Raw genomic sequence first — 24,159 nt, 5'->3', positions numbered from 1 at the left:
AGGGCAGTCCGGAATAAGACTTGAGCTGCTTCGAACTCGCTCTGATCGTGCTTCAAAACCTAGCTCGCCAGTCAAGATCCCGAAAACCCAAGAGCGGTGGGAAGGCAAGAGAATGGTTCCAATTTTTTGGAAGGTTGATCTATGGCCAAAAGATCAAGGTGGAGTGGAAAACCATGTTGCTCTGTTGCGAAGAGCTTGGGAGCGTGATGCAAGCCGTAGGAAGTTGTGGGAGCAAGCAGAGGTATTGACTATTACACGAAAGAAGCTAGACTTTGCTCCTTGGTTGAGGAGCATAAGGAGGCCATTTATAGGAACGCCTAACTACAGAGGCTTTGCCAAGTGGGAGGTAGCCTGAAAGTGGAAATTGAGCCACCAAGAGTGGCAAGGGGAAAGGAAAGGGGAGGCCAACCATGCCTGAAACAACATGATTGATCAGAGGTGACCAAGAACATCCTAGAGCAAACACGCACACACAATCTGCTTATCATCCATCAAGAATAGTCTGCACAAGGGAACTGTCTGAAATTCCCTTGTCTGAAATGCATAATGCATCAAACTTGACAACTTCAAGATTTCCTTGGGTCATAAGTCTCCTAGTACTAGCAAAAGTCTGGTAAGAATCTGGCAAGGCATCAAGAATAGTCTGCACAAGGGAACTGTCTGAAATGACTTCACCTGCAGAAACAAGTTGCTTATTGATATCCTTACACCAGCAAGGAAAGTGTCCATGTCATCTTCCTCATGCATAATCGTGGACTCCAGCTCTTTACGCAGCAATGCAATTTTTTCCTCATTGCGACTTGCATAAAGAACAACCAGAATATCCCAAGCCTGTTTTGCAGATTTTTGTTGAACGAATGTGGAGAATAATAGTGCGCTTCACAGACAACGCAATCAATGCATGAGCATGTGCATCTCTTACGTCCCAACGAGCTTGCTCAGCCATAGCCATAACAACTCTAGTAACAGCAATCCTTCCACCAAAACCTGCAACATCCTCAACATCGCCTACATTCTCAGAACCAGGACGTACATCAATGTCACGCACAATGTTCCACATGCCCTGTGACACAAGGACATGTTGCATCATGTAAGCCCACATAGAGTAATTGTCCCCATCCAATTTCTCCTCAACAACAACATCTTGAACACATCTGTGTTGTCGGCCATGGCGAATACCTGTACCTGATGTGAAAAATGCCAAACAAAAAAAAGGAGAAATGAAGCGGGAACAACACGTGCTTTATAGCACAAACCGTAGAGGACAGTAAGGGACATGTTATGCAGAAAACAGCACTGACAAAAATTCTGCACAAAATGACGAAATAGCCTGCGAAGTATTGCATGTAATGGAAACGGAGGCGGAATGAGCCTGAATCAAAAATCTGGACAGACTAAACTGTACGAGCTGTTGACGCTCACCAAAGCTCATAGAAATAGAAGAAAGGTGAGCAAGCGTGTGTTGAAGTTGCTCGCGACTAAGCTCGAGAGGACGCAACCTGCTCTGATACCAATTGTTGGAATTAGGGTTGCAAGAAAAAACACACAGCTTGGAGAAGACGAAGGAAGCTCAAGGCACACAACAAAGAATGTATTACTTAGTGTGAAATGGAAAGATAAGATAGCCCTAGAGTGATGGACGTATATACAATGCACGGGGTAAAAACCCCCTAGTGAGGAAAAAAAAGCCCCGGCGGTCCTAAGTGTCTTCACACACATCACTACCAAATGTATGTGGTAAAAAAGCACAATCTAAATTGGTACAGAATAAGGATAAGAATAAAAAAACCTTGGTTTGTGATGGGCTCTATTGGGGGAAATGGAGCTCTAGAACTAGGGATATGTGCATGTCTATATGCTAAGGTAGTACAGCCATGCAGATGCATCAAGCTAGCTAGCTCCATCCTCTGTCAATGGGAGGGTGTAAAATGTGGAGGGTGTAAAATGTGGTGCATGGGAGGTTCGTGACCAAGGGATGAATGCAGTTGGGTGGGCCACCATTTGGGCTCGTCTCTCCTCAGGAGCTCGGCGTGCTAGGGCCTGGAACTCCTCAATCTGTTTGTGGAGGAGTCGTGGGGCCCAGCATCCAGTAACATGCGGGCGTCATCTGGCCCGGCTCGTCTCAACCTCCTGGAGAGTCACTCCCCTGGGTGGATCTAGGAGTGGCGGGGGGGTGGTCCTCTTGAAAAAATCTGTTGGTTCTGATTCTCTGCCGCCCCCCCCCCCCCCCCCCCCCCCCTCTCTAGTGTCTCTGTAGGTAGTTGTAGAAGTGTCTCTGTGCCTCTGTATCTCCAACAGGTAGCGCCCCAACTGTCTCTGATCTGGAGAGTGCATGATCTCGCGGAGGGTAGGCTGCCCTCTGAACAATAACTCCTATCGGCCTCTAATATCACCATAAGCTCTGCATTTGCAAACGAAGTGCTCCTCACTCTCCATCTCCTCTCTGTATACTCGTAGCGTGGTCGCTGTATGAACCCGTCCTCTAGAATGGTGAGGAAATGATCTCTAGAGTGTGACATCTTCCGCTGAAGGGGAGATGTGATCCGAATTTGTCTGTTATATAGCTGCCAGAGATCCTCTCGGAGCACTATGTTTCTCTCACTCCCTAAGAGATGAACCTTGGGTGAGTTAGGGTCATACTGGAAAGGTGGCAAGCTCTCAAGGTCAAGGCCGTGTGCTCCAAACCATGCTCTAACCTCTGTGTACCAAGCTCTCTCATATCCAAATTCTGCAATCTGTATGGCTGACTCAAATGCTCGCCGTGGGAGTTTGTCGGTCGGGAGCTCTCTCTCTATGGAGAAAGCAGATCATATGAAATAGTGCCTCCACTACCATGGGTTGGGCAGGGGGGAGGGGGGGGGGGGGGGGGGGGGAAGCAAGCTCTTCCTTGATGATGTCTTGTGGCACTGTGTGCTTGCCTTGAAACACGCAGGAGATCATATATACCTGTGGCCTCTCGTTCCAAGCCCACTAGCTATCTGTCAATTCGAGAGCACACACTATTACTACGTACATAAAGGCTGGGGTGACTAGTGTATTAAATAGCCAACGTTTTGTGCGGGGCTTGATCTGATGACATCTCCGCTCTAGCATGGCCAAAGCTGCATATCCTTGTGTCTCTGTCAGTGGCGGCCTATGAAATGGAGAAGGATCCCTGTCTACTAGCGAAAGTCACTCCCAGGTAGACGTAGGAGGTGACCACCTCAAGTGGGCATCCTGCTACCGTAAAAGTGGCTGCTTGCTGGGCTGATCTGGAGGTGTGGAAGATCATGACCTTGGTCTTCCCAAGGTTCACTATCAATCCTCTGTATGTACAAAGCTCATCAAGGGCGCTCTAATGGCTCTGTAAACCCTCCGGTGACTCTGAAATCAAAACAATGTCGTCAACGTATAGCATAATGTGGATTGGGGTACCTGCTAGGTCAGCTCCTGCTCCTCCCGCCCATAGGATGTAATCGAAGATCTCATCGACGTAGAATCCAAAGAGGGTCGGGAAGAGGGGACATCCTTGCTTAACGCCAAGGGTGCTAGCGATAGACTCTGAGACAGGCCGCCTGGACAAAGAACTCTACCAACCACTCTCTCATAAAGAGCATAGATAGCCCATATCATCTCTGATGGTATTCCCAAGCTCTCAAGCCATCGAAAGAGCCTCTCCCATGGGAACGCTTTGCGGAAATCCACAAAGCAACAATAATATTTCTTCTTCCGCACCTCTGCCCCATCGATAAGGCAATGTAGAACAAAGATGTGGTCGATGGTGAAGAGGGTCCACCTGAAACCTGCCTAACTAGGAGCCCGTAGGCCGTCATTTTCTTCATATGAACTGAGCTGAGCCTCAAGTACTGCCCCATATAGTTTGGCCATTGTATGGCCTATCATGATAGTCCTCTAATTCCTTGGGTCCAAGGTGTCCCCAGATTTGTGGATTGGCACAATGGTGTGCCTGGTCCACTCCTCTCGGAAGCCCTCCCCTATAGCCCAGTTGAATACATGTGCAATCAACGAGACTATAGTGGCGACTCTTAGATGAGGTGCTCGTTCTGTAATCCTATATGATATGAAGACTGAGGCTGTTGTAGACATTGGGTGGCCTTCTTGACCAACTGGGCTATGAAGAAAGAGGAGCTCATGGGTCACGGCCCGAGTGGTTGTCGAATCAGAGGCTGGTTTGGTACTTCATAGAGTTTCTTTGCATAATCGTGCGACACCTGTGGATCCTCAATAGGGGTAGGCGGTTGTGGCTCTGGAAGGGTGCACCATGCTGTGGCATTGTCCATGCTCATGAATAGGCAGTATAGCTCTAGCTCCTGAGCCTCCTCAAAGGCTCTCCGCTTCCGACGTGTGAGTATCTTCATTCCATATTAATTGAGCTCAACCTCAAGTACTGCCCCATATACTATATAGTTTGGCCATTGTATGGCCTATCATGATAGTCGAGTGATTCCCTAGGTCCAAGGTGTCCCCAGATTTGTGGATTGGCACAGTGTCTACTTCTCTCGGAAGCCCTCCCCTATAGCCCGGTTGAATACATGTGCAATCAACGGGGCTATAGTGGCGACTGAGATGAGGTGCTCACTCTGTAATCCTGTATGATCTGAATGTCGACGGTGCTGTAGACGTCGAATGGCCTTCTTGACCATCTCCGCTATGAAGAAAGAGGAGTTCATGGGTTGGGACACGAGTGGTTGTGGAATCAGAGGCTGGTTTGATACTTCATAGAGTTTCTCGGCATAATCGTGCCATACCTGTGGATCCTCAGTAGGGGTAGGCGATCGTGGCTCTCGAAGGCTGCGCCATGTTGTGGCACTGTCCATGCTCATGAATAGGCAGTATAGTTCTAGCTCCTAAGGCTCCTGTGAGTATCTTCATCTGTCACATGGCCTCTCGATCAGTGATCACCCCGAGGGTCCGCTGTGCACACAATTGGCGGTAGTGGACTTTGCACTCATCATCATACCAACTGTTCTGTGGAATAGTCCCTGTTGGGGGGGTGGGGGATGGGGGGGGGGGGGGGCTACGTGGGTGGTGTAGGGGAAAGAGCTAATGGCTGATGTCTGAAGGACGGATGTGATGTGGGAGGTGAGCACGGGTAATGGTGTAGAGGGGTGGAGTAAAAGGAGTCCCTTCTCGACCTCTACCGAGTATAAGGGGGCTAGCTCATGAGTGACCAAAACGACCACAGTAGGGGAGTTGTTAGCACCACACAACATCGTGAGGGACAACACACGATACACATGCACGCACACGAGCTGGTGGCCAATATAACACGCTCTGGCTCTGTGGCACGCGGCACGTACGTGGGGGAGCATCACGCTCACATGAATACATGCCCGTTGGGCTGGTCTCTCCTTCCCTTCTCTCTCTCTCTCTCTCTCTCTCTCTCTCTCTCTCCTACTGCCCACCTGCAAAACCCACGCCACCCTCTCGCTGCCCACCTGCGCCACCTAACCAACTCTGCTGAACCCACGCCACCCCCTCAAGGCTCTCTCTCCCTCTCCTGCTACCCACCTGAAGAACCCACGCCACCCTCTCGCTGCCCACCTGCGCCACCTAACCAGCTCTGTTGAACCCACGCCTCTGCTGCCCTGCCATACCACGCAAACGGAGGAAGCAAACGGAAGGAGCAGATTAAAGTTCTCACGGGATGCATGGAAGATAGCACACGCTGAAATTCAGCAGGAGTTCACTAGAGAACTTCACCGCATACAAGAGGACATACATCATATGAGAGAGGTAGCACGAGAAGAAGGTGAAATCTCCCAAATAGAGGAACTCATAGGAGGACTGAAAAAAGAGTGCATAGCGGAGCTCGAGGAAGACATGATACAGGAATTAGATGCAAAGCAAGGGAATTGGATCGAGGTAGTAAAGAAAAACATCAAGAAAGAAGTGCGGGAAGAGAATGCGAAAGAAGATGTGATAAGGGTTCAGGACACACTGGAAGAGGAGAAGCTACGTTATGCACGCAGGCTAAACGTGCGTATTACTGGACTCCCAGAAGGGGCTTCACCCGATTCAGATGCGCAGGAGTTTTGTCAGAGCATGGGATACACGACCATGCCATTCACACGGGTCTGGAGGGCAGGGAAAGATGCAACTAGATCTAGAGCTCTTATTTTACAGATGCAGTCTCAGGAGGACAGAGTTGCTTTCTTTCGAAAGCGAGCCATACTACGTGGGCGGCCCGGTGAGACCATATATATGGATGAGGACTTGACCAGGATGCAGATTGAGCATAGGAGAGCATGCATGCCCCAGATTCTACAGGCCAGGAGGGAGGGCAGAAAGGCCTTCTACCGTGATGGTAGGGTCTTTATCGATGGTTGCCCTACTAAATAGGGCCACGTGGCCTATGAGACATCACTACCACCGGAGATATTGATTAGAGGAGCGGTATGGAACTGCAATGGCTCTTTATGGACGCGGCCAGACATGCTAGAGGAGGTCCTGGAGGGGCATGAATTCATATGTATCACAGCGACTCATGAGAGCCCGGAGAGGGGACTACCTCGTATTACCGGATTCCAGTGGGAGTCAGCTTTCCGGCATACTACACGCCAGAGTACAGCTGGAGGGTCGGGGGGAGTGGCTATTTTATTTAGACATACTCTACAGAGTCACATTCAGATCATGAACAGGGATGAGGAGGCCAGATATCTATGGGTACGTCTAGAGATATCACATCAGAGATGGATTTATCTAGCCATTTGCTATTTTCCTCCACGTGGATCTAGATACGCGGGTCTCCAGGGTGCGAGACAGGTCAGAGATAGTGACTCCCCATGCGCGTCTCTATCGGAGGATATCCTACATTACTCCACACTCGGAGAAGTCTTTCTCATGGGGGACTTTAACAGCCGCACCCAGACCAGACAGTGTGAGATATATGACATGGAGCAGCCCGATATTATGAGGACTCTTGACCCGGAGGAGATGGGGATCGGCAGATCTTCAGACGACACAGGCCAGGATACCACAGGATATGGTAGACACCTAGAGTTGGGCAGCAGACACCATCTCGTTATTTATAACGGGATGCATCGATGGCCAGATTCTATCGGACTGACTTGCTTCCCACATGGAGGAGGGGGGAGCACTGTGGATTACGTCTTGGGACCTCTATCTACTGCACACTTATTAAAGTCATTCAGTATTGGACGCTGCCCACTAGGAGCTGACCACACCTTTCTTAGCTTTGCACTCTCATCCTCCGTCTCACTTGACACTCCACCTCCTACACACACTCACACCACGATCCACTTTACTCATGAGCTCTCATATGTCTACATTGATCATCTCCACTCACGCTTGCTCTCTCTTGACCCTCATGCCCCAGTCGACACACTTACCACACAATTCACACTGATTCTCCATGATTCAGCTCTCCATAGTTTTCCTCATAGCACTCACACACACCCATCTCGAGTGGGGTCTATGCCACAGAATGGCTGGTATGATGATGATTGCCGGGAGCTTCGCAGAGGTCTTCGCGCAGCAGAGGCTCGTGACGAGATCACACACAGACAGGCACAGAGGCGCATGCAATCCCTTATCCGCCGTAAAAAGCGGGAATGGGAAGAACGTCAGTATTGGGAGTTATATCACTTGCTCATGAGTAGAGATAGTGGAGAGGCCTGGCGACGCATCCATGAGCGAGGGCGCCCGACACCTATACATGCTCCTCACCTTTGGCATGATTATGCAAAGCACCTCTACCAGATACCAGGGCAGCCACCTATACCCACACCACAGAGACCACGACCGATTACAGCATCATTCTTTACATCACATATGGTGAGCAGAGCCATCTCACACCTCCGGCATGGACGAGCCAGAGATCAGTTTGGATTACAGGCAGAGCATTTGATTTATGGGAGAGATACCCTAGCACCACTTATTGCTCACCTCTTCAACAGGGCTCTAGTAGAGGGATTCCCGGACTCGTGGACAGAGCATACCATTGTGCCTATCCACAAGTCAGGGGATGTTATGGACCCGGGCACATATCGCACTATCATGATTGGGCCCATGCTGGCCAAGTTATATGGAGCAGTATTGGAGGAGGCATTGAGCACTCTAGCCGAGACGGAGGATCTTAGAGCTCCAGGCCAGGCAGGATTTCGGCGGTCTTTCTCTACCATAGACCATATCTTCACTCTTAGATGTCTGATTGATCAGACTCGAGTGAAGAAGAGGAGATTGTATTGCTGCTTTGTGACTTCCGCAAAGCTTTTGACACAGTACCTAGAGAGAGGTTATTCAGACGACTGATGGATCTGGGTGTGGGTGAGGAGATGATTTGGGGGATATATGCATTGTATGAGCATGTTTCTGGCAAAGTCAGATGTCCAAGAGGTATATCAGACACTCTTGTTAACACCATTGGGGTGAAACAGGGGTGCCCTCTTTCACCTACACTATTTGGACTCTATATTGATGAGATTGTGGACTTCATTCAACACAGAGGAGGAGATGGAGTGGAGATAGGCGGGACTACAATACACATATTGCTCTACGCGATGACATAGTGCTAGTAGCAGAGTCTGCTGAGGGGCTACAGCGACATCTTTCAACGCTTGACGATTTTTGCTTACAGCGAGGGCTTTCAATGAACCTTGGTAAAACCAAGGTTCTTATCTTTCGTACTTCAGCACAGGTCAGGAGGCAAAGTACATTCATGGCAGCAGGAGGGAGCATTGAGATTACAGGGTCATATGTTTACCTTGGCGTGACCTTCACAACAGCATCAGGGGCATTCTCGATGGCACAGGCAGCTAGAGACAGACTCACTAGAGGGTATTCAGCACTGGCATTGATGGAGACACAGTGCCATCAGGCACACTTTCAGGAGCCCCGTACAAAGGGGTGGCTGTTTCATACACTGGTCACACCAGCACTGATATATGGGGCTGCGATATGGGGCCTAGGGCTAGCTGCTTCTGTATGGACTCTAGTGGAGCGACCACAGATACTCATGATCTCTAGACTCATTCGCAGCAAGCCCTCAGTACCACATGACATCATTCAAGCCGAGCTTGCTGCACCACCTATGCTGGTTGAGGCACTTTTTCAGACTGTATGCATGCTGCACAGACTTCAGAGTATGGACAGAGATCGTATTGCATACCGAGCCTTCTCGACATCATAGGACATGGCATTGGCAGGGGATAGGACCTCATGGTATGCTCAGACACGGGATTGGTTTTCTTCTCAGGGACTAGATATTGATAGACTACCGCCACTACAGTACGACACTCAAGCCCCCACCTATTCCCTCACACGATCTGAGAGGAATAGGGTCATTAGACAGGAGATATGGCACACTTACATTCAGAGGACATGGGTTGACCCAGGACATGAGCTACCATCGAAAATGCTACATTACCGCGAGCATTTTCTATCAGAGCAGGGGTTCATTGAGACCCCCCTATATTGAGACCCCCCTATACATGCAGAGATATATGCCACATCACCTTCGGGTGGCCATTGGGCAGCTTAGAGTGTCCTCGCACCAGTTGGAGATTGAGAGGGGCAGAGCCAGAGGCATACCACGAGATGAGAGTATATGTCCCCTTTGTCATACAGAGGTGGAGAGCGAGGAGCACTTCATGGTGAGATGCCCAGCTTACTCGGAGCTCAGAGTTCAGTTTGGCATAGAGGATACACTCCAACAGTGTATAGCGAGGAGTGACCAGATCCAGCTAGGCCGCTTCCTGACCACTGCTTTTAGCATGCGTGAGCAGATTCTACAGCCACAACAGCAGGTAGGTGCGAGTACACAGCGGACTATTACAGAGTTCTTCCAGCGAGAGGTGTATAGCCATAGACCTCCGACTCACACGAGCGGGCTCGCGCTTCAGCAGGCCAACACCCAGAGCGCATCGTAGACCACGAGTCCCTGGCTGTCTGAGACGGCGACCACATCACGACGAGGTATTGAGGATACGGGCACTCCATCAGCACCACTTGGAGATGAGGTATGCACCTACGCATTGGACCACCAAGCTACAGGAGGCTCTTCGACCACCCTCCCCTATGTATGACATTCTCCACCCACCCCCTATAGTATGCTTTTAGCTGGACATTGCCCACCATCATGTGGCCTTGTTTATACTGTGTAGTCATTTTTTGTTGTGCTAAAGCTACACACACGTGCCTATACTGCTATGCTGCACACACAGGGTAGCCACTATTCGCGGAGTCGGAGCTACCACCCACTCTCATACTCATTCACAGTAGGCACAGTCGGTTTATTCTTTCTTTTCTCTCATTTTTACCGACACCCAGATCACCACTTTTGTATATGATTTGGTCTCATAGGCCAACTTTGGCCTTTAGTAGACGTAAATAAATCTTTCTTTCTTTCTTTCTTTCTCTCTCCACATTGTATTAGAGTTGGAGCCTGGGGACACGCCACCACCAACCAGCCTGGCGTCTGTCTCATCGTGATCGGGCTGGAGATACTATTATGATGCATATCTTTAATATATTAACCAAGATAAAATTTTCATCTTCTAAATTTACTCCATTGTCAACGTTCCCCAAACATCGTGTCTGTCAGGTGCAACGAAAGTGTTAAGGGTTTAGCTTGGATCTAGTACTCCACACAAACACAATGTTACTTTACTTCACTTGAAAAGAGAAATTGAACTGAATGAAAGAGACGCACACACACAACACAAAGAGAGAGAGAGAGAGAGAGAGAGAGAGAGCATGTCGGGTCCCAACCACCCTCAAAAGCCCCCTTGCTTTGTTGCTAAAGCAAGTACTTGCTTTATTACTTGCATAAATGTTGATACAATGATGCTAAATGTTGAGATGTTGAAATGCTAATGGGTACTTGATGCTACTGATGTTGGCTACTTCTAAGAAGCTGATAGCAACTGCGGTGAATGTTACTAATATTGGCTCACAAGAGTGCCAGGCTAGGTCCTAAGCTAAGACTGACGGTAGACGGTGGTAGAAGCTTGTCTACGGGGCGCAATTGCAGTGCGTACGTGATAGTCTCTCTGATAAATGTCCACTATACCAAGTAGCCAATCAAAAATTGTGAATTTTTCAATAAAAAACTTGTCCTTTTTCATTAGCAAAAAGGGGAGGCATCACTAAGGCCTCACCCCTTTGGGGCAGGCCAAAAAGTCCAATCGTCTGCCCTAGGAGAGACAATAAGCTTAAGAGCAATATGCGGCTCTAAATCTTTTGGTCAATGATGCCCAAACCACCCTCATGAGATTGCATTATAGCTCGCCAAGAGACCACAGCAAAGGTCCTGCAAGCCATTTTTCCTCCCCAAGACAAACTCTAGACAAGAGGCTTCACTTGAGAGAGCCCCCACGAGTGAAGCATCCAACAAGACACTGTGCACCATGTTGCACCTAGCTCTCAATCAAAGCTCTATCAACAAGGGAGAGATGCAATGACGACCAAGGACATAGCTTCCAACAAATGGCCTGCAGAGCCGGATCAAATTGCTATTGTAGAGAAACATCAATCCCAATCTAAAAGCCCAAATAATGGCAAGCTTAGCCAAGCAGGCAAAACCATCAGCTACACCCCAATGGCACTCCACATCAATGGCTAGACTACACACATCCCACACTTGCACAAAGCCACAGCCATTGAACATTCGCATCAATATCCTCATCGATCTTAGATGAGGATAATGATCAAGATCTCACAGCCACTGAGCATTATCCTCATCGATCTCAGATGAGTATCGTGATCATTGTAACTTATTTAGCAATCGCATCCAAACCTCGCTTATCTTTTCACAGATGTCTTGATCTACTTAATCTCGTCACTATCACATTTACAATACCCGTTAGGTGGCTAGACAAAATGTTGCAATCATTTTCTCATTCCCGACACATATTCAAACAATACACACACGAGAGAGCACATGTAACAACTTCATACTAATCGATTAGGAAACATTGTCAGCCTGTCAGTATCTCAGAAATCTCAAAGAGAAATCAGTGACTTTATTTCCATCGAGGTAAGTTGTGACAAAGGAGTAGAGTAGCTCCCCTCTTGTGCAGTCTATAGATTGAACCTGCTAATTTGTCGATAACTTTCGGAATAGTCGCTACTAAACCAAAAGCCTCAAGGTAAAGCTCTAAAATTTAAGGAGAATCTGTTAAGTCCTCCTCCTCCATCCACTCGGCATCAAGAGCCGGATAATTCTTGAACTTGACGAATTATCTACATATCACGAATAGAAGTAAAAAGCGAAGGCGTCTTTCGGGACTACCAAAAACTTGGGCGACCCCCGCTCCCCCTCCTTGAAAGAACGTCATTACCACCCAGCTTGTATCTGCTTACCTTTCATTGTGTGCTAGTACCTGTTCTGGAATGAGAATTTTTTCCGTCCCTTCCACTTTTGGTTGCTCATCTGGCTCTCTGTTCCACTGGTACACCTTTGAAAGGTATTAAGTGACTTACATGGAATGCATTGTGAATCTTCCAAGTATCTTGAAACTTCGATCGAGAGGATACATCATTTATCTTTTCATCTACCTGGAAGGGCCCATAGTATCGCATACCAAGCTTTGGAAAACGCCTTTCCTTACCCTTCTGCTTTCATATGTGTGCTTTCGCAAACCGGAATAGCACCCAATCATTTTTCTTCAACTACAAGTCACGTCAATGCTTGTCCACTACTTGCTTGTGCCGTGCTTCAGATTTCTACAAAGCTCCCCTTACGTTGGCAAAAGCAATGTCTAGATCCTTTGCAACTAATCTACTTCAAAAATCTTGTCCTTGGTGCTCAAAATCGGTGACACCCTCGACGATCTCAAATGGCCCCTTCCTCGTAAACATGTGAACTGTGTTATTATAAGAAACCTTCACCAGAGACAAGTATGAAACCTTCACCAGAGACAAGTACTTCTCTCACTGAGTTTTATGATCAGACGTCCAAAACCCCTGAGTTAGCTTTCTGTGGATGAAAAGAGGACGAGAAGTTAAGGCGAGTGCCTATATTCTCCCATATTGCTCTCCGAAATAAGCTTGCAAACCTGGGGTCTCTATCTCACACTATAAATTCACGCATGCCATGTAATCGAAAATCTGAGAGACAAACACCTTGGCCAAGTGATCGGATTTCACTATCTCCTTTACCGAAATGAACTAAGCCTGCTTGCTAGATTTGTAAATGACTGCCCAAATTCCACGTGCCCTTGGTATACTCTCCCAAAGTCGGTTCGGAATGGATAAAGGATGTGAAGAGTCCTAGTGATTTATGTTTGTCAAACTTGACCTTCTAACACACCAAACAAGTGCGTACAAACTTATGCACATCCTTTTTGAGTTGAGGCTGGTAGAAATACTTTTCCACCCCTATCAAGGTACTCTCAATGCCTCTGCCCAGCAAAAGGTGGACTAGGGCACTCTGTCAACACCTTTAACCGCAAATCCTTCTTGACACACAACATAGTCTTTCTCATTAGATAACCTTCCTTGATAGTATAACATGCAACTGTCTTCCCACTCTGTATCTGGTCAAATATGTCTACAAAATCGAAATCTATAGTATACTGATCAAGCATATCTCCAAAGTTCTAATGATGTATCGTCAAGATGGCCGATACTCGTGAATTTCGAGACAACGCGTCTCCAACCAAATTCTTCTTTCTCGTCACGTTAACAATCTGAAAATGGAACTGAGACCAAATGTTTGCCATCTCATTTGCTTATCCACAAGCTGCTTCTTGGACCAAAAGTATTTCAAATTGTGATGATCTAAAAAACACTATGAAATATCCTCCGAGCAGGAAATGTCTCCACTAGGTCAGAGTGTGTATCACTGCTAGCACCTTCTTCTTGTATATTTGTGCAACCCTCTCTGGTCTAGAGAACATTCTACTCTCATAGGCTATTACATGGCCCTCTTGCATTAAGACCGCTCCTAGACTACTACCACAAGCATCACAGTACACCTATGTCTGCAAATCTCGTAAAAAAAATCAAAACAAGACCATTTGTCAACGTTTTCTTGAGTGTCTTGAATGCTGCAATTAATGAGGGTCCCACAGTAAACACAATCCCTTTGTTAGTCAAGATATGCAATGGAAAAGCAATCTCCACAAACTTTCAAATGAACTGCCTATAGAAAGAGCATAAACCCAAAAGCTTCAAACTCGGTGTACATTCGTTAAATATGGCCAATACCGTATGGTTTCTGTCACGAGTACGTGGCAACTGTTAACTATTTCACGAGGACGTGGCAACTGCTAACCTTAGTTGTTGGTTTCTTTCCCATGATTTTTGTTTTATTTTTGAGACCCTCTTTTTGAAGTTGCAAATGGTCGGACATTGTATGGCTAATGTGAACGGTAGTTTCACCCGCAGACGGGAAGTTGGTCAGCACTGGAACTCGTATAGTAATAGGATGTCTAGGCTCAGTTTAAGGTCATGTAGGTCCTCCCGTCGCACTTAGCAAGTTGGTGGATACTAGGAAGTGAACTCAGTAAGGGTACAGTGACAAGGTGGGGTCACCCAGAGAAAATCACCGGAGAACTGGGCTACATTGCATTTTTGGATGTGATCCCAATGGTGAAAGATGGTCAGATGACCAATGAGAGTCCAACGGAAGCATCTCCTAAAATTTAGGGAACTGCTATTTTGGGCCATGAAATCTGTTCGCGTCATTAGCTCCGAAATGACAAGAGGAACATTTCATTACTCTGCCACTAAGTCAACTGAGCAACCGGCTGAGATACTTTTAGACTAGAAGGTCCAAAGCGGGGAATTAATGCACGAGTGCCACTTGGCACATTTTTTGTCATTTTCCAGCTTAAGAGAGAGAGAAGCATTAAAACAAAACGTGGGCTGCATTTTTCACCCGTATGGTGGATTGTTGCAGGTACCAAAGTTACTGTGTGCTTGCCTACCCTCTATGTACAGTGAAGTGCAAGAACTGAAGCCTTCCACAACATTCACTACTCTCTCTCTCTCTCTCTCTCTCTCTCTCTCTCTCTCTCTCTCTCCTACGTCACTAATGTGATGCCCCACAAGAGGGCTCTTCATTTGACCTTTGTACAGTTGTGTGTTCATGTACGATTGCCGAGGCAAGAGCCTCTTGCACAGGTATTGGATTAGCTAGTTGCTAATTCCCCGCAGGTACAGGTGAATTCGGAGAGGTTTCACGTCAAAAATCTCGTCCGATTCAAAGAGCAAGTAGCCTTACAGGTGTGGGAGCTCGAGGACTTGCTACGGATGCGATTGGCTCGCGAAACAGAGCCCAAAACAGGGAAATACAGCCTGCTGTGTATTTTTGCAGGTTTCGGGTTTCGGTCGTAAACGGTCCCTAATACCCCTAGGAGGTCGAGGACGCGAGGGGACCGCTGTACAGGTGATTTGGCGCATTTTTAGGGCAGAAAACAAAGAATTCAGCGTGCTGCAGATTCTCGCCAGGTTTTGCAAAGTGTCCATATGCGTCAAGAAAGTCATCTATTGCGCGGGGATACTGTCTATGAAGCGTCCTAGTACAGTTATGCTGCCGAAATTGGGCCAGATTCAGCACAGATTATGCAGGACAGGTCGTAGGAAACCACAAGTTTTATTCCCTTTTTGAATACAATAAAGAAATACCGAAAGGGGCACGTGTCGGCGTCTACTTGGTAGCCCTCTAGCTTCCAAGCTGTGTGTGTTTGAAGTATCAATTCCCGTTACAGGTTTTCTTTTGCAAAGTTTCTCTGTGTCCTAAAGTCTAAAGTAAAGTTTCGGGTGAAAGCACACCTCTACCGCCCTATGGGCCGGTTTCAAGGTTCCGTTGCCAGGACATAAATCACTTTTTCTTCAAGAAGTGAGCCTCAGTTGTTTTGGGTAAAGACACAGAATACAGAAACGCAGAATTACACTATGGCCAACAAAGGGAAGGGTATTATGGAAGAGGGTTCCTCTTCAAAGGACAGACAAGAAATTCATATGGTGTTCGAGATTGCTGAGAGTTCACGGCCGCATCTGTCTGTACCTCCTGTTGATGTGAATGTTCCTCCAGTACAGGGCTTTATGATTGGGAAACTTGAGGATGATGCATTCAGGACTCAGTTAGTTGCCGCGATGAACGTGTTTTCACAACTGGTGCAGAATCCAAGGTTTATGGAGTTCTTGCAAGCGCCACCAGTGCCACAGCAAAATAGGCAACCTACACCGCGAACAGAGCTTGTTGAGGCTCAAGCCCAAGTACTTCATGCATCTCAGCAGGATAGTGAACACTCGCATGTTGCGGAGCCGGGGACTCCAGAACGGGTTCCTCCCGTCCTTGAACAGGCGGTTAGGACGCCTATTCCACGGGTTATGCCAATTCAGCCCGCCACCTTTCAGAGCCCGCACGCTGTCTTGAATGGACAGGGAACTGGTTACCAAGCAATACACCCAGTTTTCCACCACCCACGGTACATCTTGGGTATTTTGGGGGTGGATCTGTGTTCCAGTGTATGGCTGGTTATGCGCCTGGAAGTCAACCGTACATGCCAGGAACAGTGTTTGGGGGTATGCAAGGCATGATGCCAAACCCCATGTATGGTAGCATCGGCATGCAACAAGGTTTTCAGAGCAACCAGGGCTAGTTTGGGGTGCCACAAGCTCATTTTGGCATGGCTGGTTTTTCTGGACAGCAGCCAGATATGGCACCTCTGACGCAAAATGTTAATGGCCAAGATGTGCCGATGATGCCTACTATGGTGCCCATGCTGCAGACTATTCCCTATGACAACTTAGGGGCACTGGAAAAGCCGAAAGCTTACAAAGAAGGTGGTGCAGCTGTGAAGTTAGCACTTTCAACGGCTTCGAGGATAAAGCAAAGGCTCTCGCTTTCCTCCAGCAGTTTGACACAGATATGCAAGAGGGAATTTTACAGAGGCTTCTAAGGTCAAGAAAGCTGTCACTTTCTTGAAAGACAATGCACTTACATGGTGGACGACATTGTTAATGCAAGGACAGGCACCCACCACATGGGTCTCTACTTCAAGCAAATGTTTACATCTGCTTGGCTGTCAAATGAATTTGAAGCCAACGTCATGACAGATTGGCACCAACTCACTGCGGCTACCTGCAAGAGCCTGCAGGAATATAATCGGAGGTTTTGTAAAGCATTACTCTCGGTAACCTCTTACAGATTTGTGCCATTGACAAAGCAGATAGAGAAGTACTGTTGTGGGCTGCCTAAAGAGATTTGGGACTACTGTACCAAGAACAGAGTGGCTACCCTCACTCAGCTCATGGAAATTGCTAACGCTGGTCTTGCCTTGTTGAAAGGAGAGGACAGTGGGTTTCCGAGCAACGAAAAAGGAGGGCAGCAGAAGAAAAATTCAGCGAAGAAGCCCTTTGTGAAAACGGCTCCTGAAGCGTCACAGGGCTCAGAAAAGGCCAACAAGGATAAGGACTCAGCCGGGACTTTTGGAGCGTAGGCAAAGAAACAGAAAAGGAAGCCTTTTGTGCGTAAGTCGCTCGAGGAAAAGGTCTTAATGGCGAAGATAATGTGTCGTGCCCTCTATAGTGGGTGGCCTCAGTGCAATGTGCGTGAGATCTCTCCACAAAATGCAAACAAAGAAGACAATGAACAACAGAGCAACAACAGTACGACTCAGCAATGAACATGAACAGCAGGAACATCGACTAACTCAAAAAAACCAATACAGACTCTGGCATGGCAGCACACTCAACTCCAACCCAGATCTCATAGGTATAGTGGGGATGTCAAGGCTCAACTGTGCAAGGATGGTGCAGACGTGTTGTGTACAACTCAAGATGATAGACTCTAGACGACTGACCACACAAAAGTAGATGATCATGCGTACCCACCACTGGAACCAACCACTCATATGTATCTCCTAAAGAGCCACCAATAGCTGGTAGATATCCCAATCCAGCCAAGCCTATCTCCTAACTGAGGTGGTGATGATGTGGCCACGGTGTCCACTAGACCACCTCCGTAACACGTGTCACTACCCAGGCGAGAGGCCGCCCAATGGGAACTCAAGCTCAACTGCAACTAACTGCTTGTCCCATGCCCGTGACACTGTAGCCCTACTACACGTTGCCCACCACAAGACCACTCATCGTCCCGATGAGATAGAACAATGAAACTAGAGAGAACAGCAAAACACCAGGAAAAACGCAGTACACTCTGACTAAGAAAATATTTAGTTCCTAGGAGGAATACCAATGAAGCAATGCCGATATTTGCAAGATATGTTGAAGAAGTAATGACCCCGGCTCAATGAGGTAAGCCGACTAGAAAGTAGAAACTGAAGACTGCCAAGATGAACAAATCCCACAAAGCTAGTGTAAATGCAGCCAATCTTAAAATACATTGAGCACATACACGAAGTCATTAAACCAATGGGAAGCTGACCAAACAGGTCCATTTCTGCAACAATTTTTTGCCTTCTATTCAGCAAAGTGGTGGGCTGCGCTTTCTCCTTTTTGCAATTCGTGCACATAAATGATTCTTGCAGCAAATTCATTATGGGCTTCCCTGTATACATGGGCATCTCATTGCCTTATTACTTCACTATAGAGGGGAAGTGGTAGGTAGGGGAGGGGTGGGTAGGGGTGAGGGGGTGGGCTACATAGGGGTGAGAGGAGAGGGGATAGGAGTGAGAGGGGTCTAGATAGGGGCGAGAGGGGGAGGGAGGGTGGGTAGGGGCGAGGGGGAGAAAGGGTGGGTAGGGGCGAGGGGGGGAAGGGGTCGGTAGGGGTGAGGGGATAGGGGGTAGGAGCGAGAGGGGGAGCAGATAGGGGCGAAGGGAGGAAAGGGTGGGTAGGGATGAGGGGGAAGTAGATAGGGGCGAGGGGGGGAAAGCGGTGGGTAGGGGCAAGGGGAAAGGGTGGGTAGGGGCGAGGGAATAGGGGGTAGATAGGGCAAGAGGGGAGGGAGGGAGGGTAGTGGCGAGGGGAGGGTAGATAGGGGCAAGGGGCTAGGCGGGGGTGGTGATGGTGGCGTAATCACAGGATGCCATGTGACAAAGGCCTTAGAGTAGAAGCAAACCAAAGCCGCCTTCTCAATTCCAAAGCGTTGTATGTTGTAGAGAACGACTAGAAAGGCAACAGAGATAAAGACTACATATACCTCTTGTAACCGTCCTGTTGGAAGCTTGTCGAAGGGAAGGTTATCATAGAAAGGAGAGATTTGGTTTGGTGGGAGAGTCAGACACCGAGGAGGTTGAGGTGAAGGCTTCCACTGCCACTCTGACTGCCACACTGGCTACTAGCTCCGGGGGCACACTTGCTATTGGCTCAGGGGAATGATAGGGTTCAGTTACAGTAGAAGCGTTGGAGGAGAATGTATGTTTAGGTAGAGATTGAATAGAGACGCCATAACAAGGCAAAAACTTGGTAGCGTCCAACCACTCCAACAGATCTTCGTCTGACCCTTCAGGTGGAGTAGGTTGTTCTTGTTCATGGTTGGTTTCCATTGACAAGGAACTTTGTTGCACTACGGGATCTATGCCTCCTAGGCGAATAGGTTGCATTGGGGAGCCAAGAGTGTGTATCCACATAGCGTCGTTTCCCCAATCATGAAGCGATTCAGTGTAGCGCAGCCATGGTCTACCGATGAGCAAGGGAAATCCTCCCTCAACCTGCGGAAGACGAACCACAACAAAATCCAAAGTAAAGGTGAAGCCTTATACTTGCAGAGGCACCTTGTCCACTGTACCCACTCGGTAGATTGTCCTCTCTTCGGCCAACGTAACTGTGAAGGGAGCAGGTCGTGTAGGCTAAAGACCTAAAGCTAACATAGTGAATTCACGCATCAGGTCGATGCCAAATCCACCAGCCACTATCACTCCTGAGAAATGCCGCCCCAAGACGGACACAGTGAGACGAGGGCTTCGATAATCCGTAAGAGGTGCAGCGGGGTGTGATATCATATAGGACTCTGATGGTTGCACTGGGAGGTGCCCGCCACAAGGACCTGCTCCTAGGTAAAGTGACTGAATAACTGCAAGGGTGTCACTTCGAAAACTCGCATCTAGCCACAACATGTCATAGAGCGACACTTGTTGGAAAGTGTTCTTCAAGATTGTCTCTATTGTAAGCTTTTCTTTTTCTACCAGTGGTTTCTTAGGTACCTTGATCTGTTGTAGGTCAGCAACTGCTTCCAAGAAAGCTTCATCAATATTGGAGAGCATAGATGAGGATCCGTGCTTGGCACTAGGGGATGGCTTGTCGACAGCTGGAAGCGGGGTATCCATTGATGGGATCGTGGGTGGAGGGAAAGAAGTGGATGGTAGGTTGAGACCCAAAGATGCCCTCTGTGCCCGAGTAAGAACCTTAGTGGGCTCATATATCTGCTTGAACTTGTCATTTGGGGCCACCACATGAGTAGAATTTGATGGTTGAGGGACGGCGCTAACTACTATCAGATTGATCTTGGGAAAGGTAAACTCACTTTGGCCGTGACTTGGGCTTGAAGCCGTGGATGCACGACCTTACTATAGTGATCCTTCGCTTTAGGGCAATGACGGCAGGGAGGGGACCCTTGGGGCATTTGCTTTGGTAATGTCCATAGTCTCCGCATCTGTAGCATAAAATAGGCCGATTCAAAGGGCGAGTCGAAGGGCGAGGTGGTCCTTGCTTTTGGTGCATGGAGTTAGAGGTGGAGGCAGAGAAGCTTTGAGGGGATGAGGGGGCATGGTTATGATAAAAGCTCTAAGAGGTAAAAGTACTATGTATACCTTGCATAGGAGGGGTTGTCAACGAGGGTGGCATGTTGTTTGGATGGCCATAGGGGGAAACCATGTTGGATGCAGGTGGTGGCCCTTGTTGAAGAGTAGGACCAAGACTTTGTTGTATTTGTCGCAATCCGTTGAGGTAGTAGCAATCCTTGTCCTCATATCCAAACTTTTCACAGAAGTGGCAGTAAACCCGTAGGGGGCATTCATGTGGAGGGCCCCCCGGAGAGCGGCATGAGCTATACCAAACCATAGCCTTACTCTCTTACTGAGACTTGAGCTCTTCTAGCTCATGCTTGATCTGTTCAAAAACCTTGTGATGTCCTGTCTAAGAGAGAAGGATCGCTCCTCTTGCAGAGCTCGCTGTAACTTTAGGGCTTATAGCTCCTTGCATAAAGAAGTTAAAGGATTGGATTTCTACGCAGTGCTCGTCAGGGTTTGTTGCAGAGGAACTACTCTTTCCGAATCTTCTCCGTTTCTTCTCCGCCATAGCAGCAGACACAGATGGAGGTTCCAGCTCCGCCACAGAGGGACTCATCCGAAGCCCCCTCGCCCGACCCCGCTGAGCCCACCATTTGACTTGCTCTTTCACACTTCTGTAATCTGCAAGATTCTCGGCACCCGACCCAGCAGAGGAGAGCTACGTGACCTTCTCCAGGCCCGCCTTCTCGCAGAGGTGGACAAGATCCTGGACGTACAGATACTCGGACGAGGCTACTATCAGATCAAGTTTGAGACCTCCGAGATGGCGTCCACGTCATCGCCATGAGTCCATTGACCATCCGAGCAGCTCGAGCCCACTTTACACAGTGGAGACATGGTTTTGACCCTGCTTCGGATGTTCTGGTAGAGGAGGCAGACATCCCCATCTCTGTCTGCTTTCCTGGTTTGCAGAGGGAGAACCTACTACTTTTGTCCATGATAGGCTCAGTGATTGGGACTGTCCTGGAGACACCTCGCACGGCAGCCTTAGTAGTTGCCAAGGCGGCTGGCATTCCCTCAGTTCGCGTTTTGGTTAGGGACACTCACACGCTCCCGAAGGTCATTCTTCTGCCTCGAGTGAGTGGAGGTTGGTTTGGACAGAGCGTGGAGTATTCGGGCCTCCCGAACCAGTGCTTCATTTGTCGACAGATGGGCCATCTTGCGAAGGCCCCTCGACCTACACCACAGACTCAGCCCCAGCCTGTAAGGGCTGGCCAGCAGTCCCAAACAGAGACACAGAGCACACATGCAGAGCCACCCTCTGAGTTTGGGGCTCCAACGGAGGAGGGATGGCAACAGGTCCATGGTCGACGACAGCAGGGGCCACAACAACAACCTGGCACTCAGAGTGGTCCTTAGGCGCCTGCCCAGCAGCAGTGGGTTCCCACGGGGAACTGTTTCGATCCTCTTGAGCAGGATGACGTCCCTTCTCCAACCCCCACCTCAGCTTCACCCTCGACAGCCCATCCCCCCCCAAAGTTCTCCCCTCCTCATCATCCTCTCCCCCGCATCCTGCTTCCGCCGCCTCTTCCCCCCTCCCCTCTACCCCTGCCGCTCCCCCCCGTCCTTCTTCTCCACCTCTTCCCCCTGCTCCTATTCCCCTCCCTCCCGCTCCAGTTCCACAGTCGACCCAAGGGGCAGGGCCATCTCCGACTGCTAGGAGATCTCTTGGCAACGCCTTTTCCACGAGTCGCTTGGCGAGAGAGGGACAGTCTTTCTTGCGACCCCTCTAAAGGTACAGACGTCTCCTTTTGCAGCTATCCCTCGTGGTCTGACGAGCATCAACTTGCGGCGGCGATGAGACTTCTTCGACTACGACTTCACTTGTTTTCTCGACGACCCATCAGCAGACCATGAGGCAGCCTGCTTCAAGGTCCATGTTCTGTTCCTTGCAGCTAGGGGGATAGAGGCCTTGGACTCAGCGGTTGGCTTCTCGTTGCGGCAGGGACCAGACTAAGTGGACTCTAGACTCAGTGTTGGGGTGGTTACACACACAGGTCCTAGAGTTCTCTCACCACATGGCAGAACTAGGAGTTACAAACATGCTGCAGACTTTGTGACCACTGGCCAAGTTTGCGAATACAGCAGGATGTAGACACATTTTGGTCTACTTCTTTGCCGATACGCAATTCTTGCCATGCTATGTACACATTCATGAGGACTCCTGGACAGAGGAGGTTACTTTACGGACGGCTCGCTCTACTTGGGCTTGGGCCAGACACTCGCTGCAGTCACGCCTATCTAAAGGACGCTTGGATACAGATTACTCCCCATCCAAGCCAACCTCGAAGATAGCACGTTTAGCTGTTGCGGCAGCATCTGTTCTCTCTCGCTCTCCATGAGGATCGTCTCATGGAATGTGCAAGGACTTGGTGGGCCACAATTTCAACGTCAGTGGGGCCGACTGCGTCTGGAGCTTCAGCGCTGCCTTGTGGGAGGAGAGATTGATCTCCTTATGCTTCAAGAGCACCATCTGTGTGAGAGCCGCATTAGACGTTGTGGTCAGCTCCTGCGTGGACGATGTGATACTTTTTGGTCAACTGCTTTTGGACCTGGAGGCATCCAAGGTGGGGTATGTATGACTATTGGGGATTCTTTGCAGCAGGCCATTGTGGGCAGAGGGATTATTGTGCCAGGCAAGGCTCGGTGGATTACTATGCAGGTTCAAGGTTGCCTTGTGGGCTTCCTGAACATCTATGCGCCCAATGTGGCGAGTGCTCGAGCAGAGTCTTGGTCACAGATAGTTGAGTCTCTGCCGCAGGCAGAACACTGGTGCATAGGGGGGGACTTCAACATGTTGGAGGACCCTTCTGACAGGATTGGTGGTAGACATGCTACTGTGCATGGAGTTGAGCTGGCAGCTTGGGAGAGGTTTTGTATGACTCTGAGGGTCTCGGATGTATAGCAACACTCTAGTTTTGTGAGGCCCCCAGACAGCCTTGCCTTCTCTCGTTCGGACCGCAGAGTGGGAGGAGTAAACCTATCGCGGATAGATCGCTTCTATATTAGTGACCACTTCAGTGACTTGGGAGGGACAATTGGCATTTTGGCAAGGACTTCCTTCTCAAACCATGCACCAGTGATCCTCACAGTGGCAGACAGGCAGAGGAGAGGGAGCACGATGCTTCGCACCCCACAGAGAGTCTTGCTGGACTCTGCACTCAGAGAGCGAGTAGAGGCTCTCTGGACAGAGAGCTTGGACAGGCAGGATTCTCTTGCTGACAGAGTGGCCTCGGGACTAGCTGAGATTAGTCGTTTCTTTCTCCAGGAGTCTTTGGCTCGCCGGGCTACAGCGAGAGAGGAGGAGCAACGTCTCAGACGGGGCATTGCTTCGTTGCAGAGGATGCAGGAGCAGCATCCAGACAATCCTTGGTTGGAGGAGCAGCTACAGCAGGCTCGCCAAGAGCTTGTTAGCACAAAGGAGCGGCGACATAAGTTTGCTTTCCATCGACAGGCATCTCAGTGGACACAGGTGGGTGCTAGAGTGATTGGT

The 24,159-nt window shown here is 48.9% G+C and overlaps 2 protein-coding genes and 1 pseudogene across 2 annotated transcripts in view; 2 read left to right on the top strand and 1 right to left on the bottom strand.

Annotated features, from left to right (window-relative positions):
- The window catches only part of LOC147424409 (proteasome activator subunit 4-like), a 239,300-nt gene that overhangs the window by 160,765 nt on the left and 54,376 nt on the right, over nucleotides 1-24,159 (bottom strand). The window lies entirely within an intron of this gene.
- Nucleotides 6,436-8,191, top strand: LOC147424411 (uncharacterized). Its single transcript, XM_086499388.1, has 2 exons — nucleotides 6,436-8,129; nucleotides 8,182-8,191. The coding sequence occupies exons 1-2, from the start codon at nucleotides 6,436-6,438 to the stop codon at nucleotides 8,189-8,191; spliced, it is 1,704 nt and encodes a 567-aa protein (XP_086355514.1).
- LOC147424410 (uncharacterized) lies at nucleotides 8,298-10,080 on the top strand (annotated as a pseudogene).

The sequence above is a fragment of the Adiantum capillus-veneris genome, chromosome 25 (assembly GCF_014529385.1).
Source record: "Adiantum capillus-veneris isolate H3 chromosome 25, ASM1452938v2, whole genome shotgun sequence".
NCBI classification, from domain to species: domain Eukaryota; kingdom Viridiplantae; phylum Streptophyta; class Polypodiopsida; order Polypodiales; family Pteridaceae; genus Adiantum; species Adiantum capillus-veneris.
Note: the sequence above shows the minus strand (reverse complement) of the source record. Positions and strands in the feature narration are given on the sequence as shown.